The 2,062-nt window shown below is 48.3% G+C and overlaps 1 protein-coding gene across 1 annotated transcript; it reads right to left on the bottom strand.

The window, feature by feature from the left end:
* Positions 1-1,050: 1,050 nt before the first annotated feature.
* On the bottom strand, positions 1,051-1,734 carry LOC135374137 (tigger transposable element-derived protein 6-like). The gene has a single exon (XM_064607146.1). The coding sequence runs from the start codon at positions 1,732-1,734 to the stop codon at positions 1,051-1,053; it is 684 nt and encodes a 227-aa protein (XP_064463216.1).
* Positions 1,735-2,062: the final 328 nt, after the last annotated feature.

The raw sequence follows: 2,062 nt of genomic DNA, 5'->3' as shown, positions 1-2,062 counted from the left end.
GTATTTTTGATATGAAATATTATAATCATCAATGATGATAAGGGTTTATTCGATGCAGAAGCATCGTCTTTGATGCAGATATGTTGGATGGTCCTGAAAAGGGCTTTTTTTTTTTTTTCATAGGCCAGGGGTAATTGAAGACGTTGACGTAGGTCAGCTTATCCTTGATTTTGTCATTTGCTCCAGGTGTAATGACATGAATGGAAAGCCTTCACTTATCACGTTGACAACCTCCTGCCGCTTGCGGGAATGGATAGAGAGAGCAGCTTTCTTCAGCAGTCTATCCAAGTTCTGATACATATGACGAAATGCCCAAATCTGAAATTTTGCATAACGTACCATGAAACACACATTTTTATATGCAAATAAAAAGCTGCGCAACAAAAACAAACCTTACAACACCTTTCAGGAGAATACAACACCATGTGTACGTGACGGATCGAAACAGGTTCCGGATTGTGCGCACAACACATGCTGGTATATATATTGGCGAGCAGTGGCTACACACACACCTGCAATGTTTGTACAATTTAAAATGGTGTCACGATCAGGCGGAACATATATACGCAAAAAAGGGCGCTTTTATGGATGAGTCTTACCCATCAATCGATTCCGGATCATCCACTACTTTCACTGGCTAACCACGTTGTTGTGGCAAAGGGTCAGTATCTAAAGGTTTGTCGACGTCCCCGGTTCTTCAATCGATCGGCGCCGATGAGCTCATCTTCACCGCTTAGTGACAGGGACCGGTCACTATCGCTAAATTTGCTATCAGACATTACGACGTCGCGCGTGACAACTTCCAAGCGCAAAGCGCATACACCGCCGACTGTATTGTGCATTGCGCTTCGGTCGCCCAATGGGCGACCTGCCACCATAAATACCATAACCACGTCACATGTGACGTTGCATGAGAGGGAGTTGAATCCAGCTGCGACTTCCGTCGTCTGCTGTCACGGCATATTCCTTCAAATTTCTCGAAAACCACTTCGTTGTTCTGGTTGAAACTTCGCGACTGTGTTTCTGTAGCACTCTTGAATATAATTTCAGCTAAGTTTCGGAATCGCTCGGTCTGTACGAGACCGTCCCTTTAAGTGCTTCCAAAACTTGTGATGGGGATGGCCGCACCGTCATTTCTTCCACCTCTTCATCGTCTTCGTTTTCTTCGTCCGGTTCTTGTCGCGCCGACACTTCCGCTACGATTTCTTCATCGCTGCGAACAGCGCAGACCGCCGCCGCGCTATCCGCGTCAACGTAATCGGTGAAGCGCACGCCTTGCAGTGCCTCATGCATGTCTGCTGGAACATTCTCCTCGTCGAACACGTCATCGGTTAATTCCTGCAGACACGTGTCCCGAGCGGTGGAACAGCTTGGGGTGATGAAGCCACAGTGGCGGAAACAGTTCGCGATGGTCGATGGCACGACTTGGTCCCACGCACGCGCCAGCATGTGCAACGCCGAAAGCAGAGTCACGGTGTTGCTTGGACCGCACAGAATCAAACGCTCAAGCATATGACGTCTATAAAACGTCTTCAAATTCTTGATCACGCCCTGATCCATCGGCTGCAACGCTGCTGTCGTATTTGCCGGAAGGAAAGCCAGCTCGATAGCTCTCAGCTCGACGTCCATCTTGTGCGCCGTACAATTGTCGACGATGAGGAGAACCTTTCTGTTTCTCAATTCAAGCTTCCTGTCCCACGTTTTTAGCCACTGCTTAAACAGATCGGCGGTCATCCACGCTTTTTTGTTGGCAGCATACTCCGTTGGCAGCGTTCGAATGTGCTTAAATCACCGCGGCTTTGACGACTTCCCGATCACGAAAAAGGGAAGCTTTTCCGTCCCGGTCATGTTTGCAGCCACCATCACCGTGACATGTTCCTTACTGCGCTTTCCACCCGTGCAGCTGTCCCCTTTAAACGCGATCGTCCAGTCTGGAAAAAGTTTGAAAAATAAAGCGGTTTCGTCGGCGTTAAAAATGTCATCCGCCGAATATCTCCTCAAGAACTCCTGCAGCTGTTCATTTTTCCACAAAGTGCACGTTTCCGCACTAACGTCGCCATGT

This window comes from Ornithodoros turicata, unplaced genomic scaffold (assembly GCF_037126465.1).
Source record: "Ornithodoros turicata isolate Travis unplaced genomic scaffold, ASM3712646v1 Chromosome44, whole genome shotgun sequence".
NCBI lineage: Eukaryota > Metazoa > Arthropoda > Arachnida > Ixodida > Argasidae > Ornithodoros > Ornithodoros turicata.
This window is presented reverse-complemented; position numbering and strand designations above follow the sequence as displayed.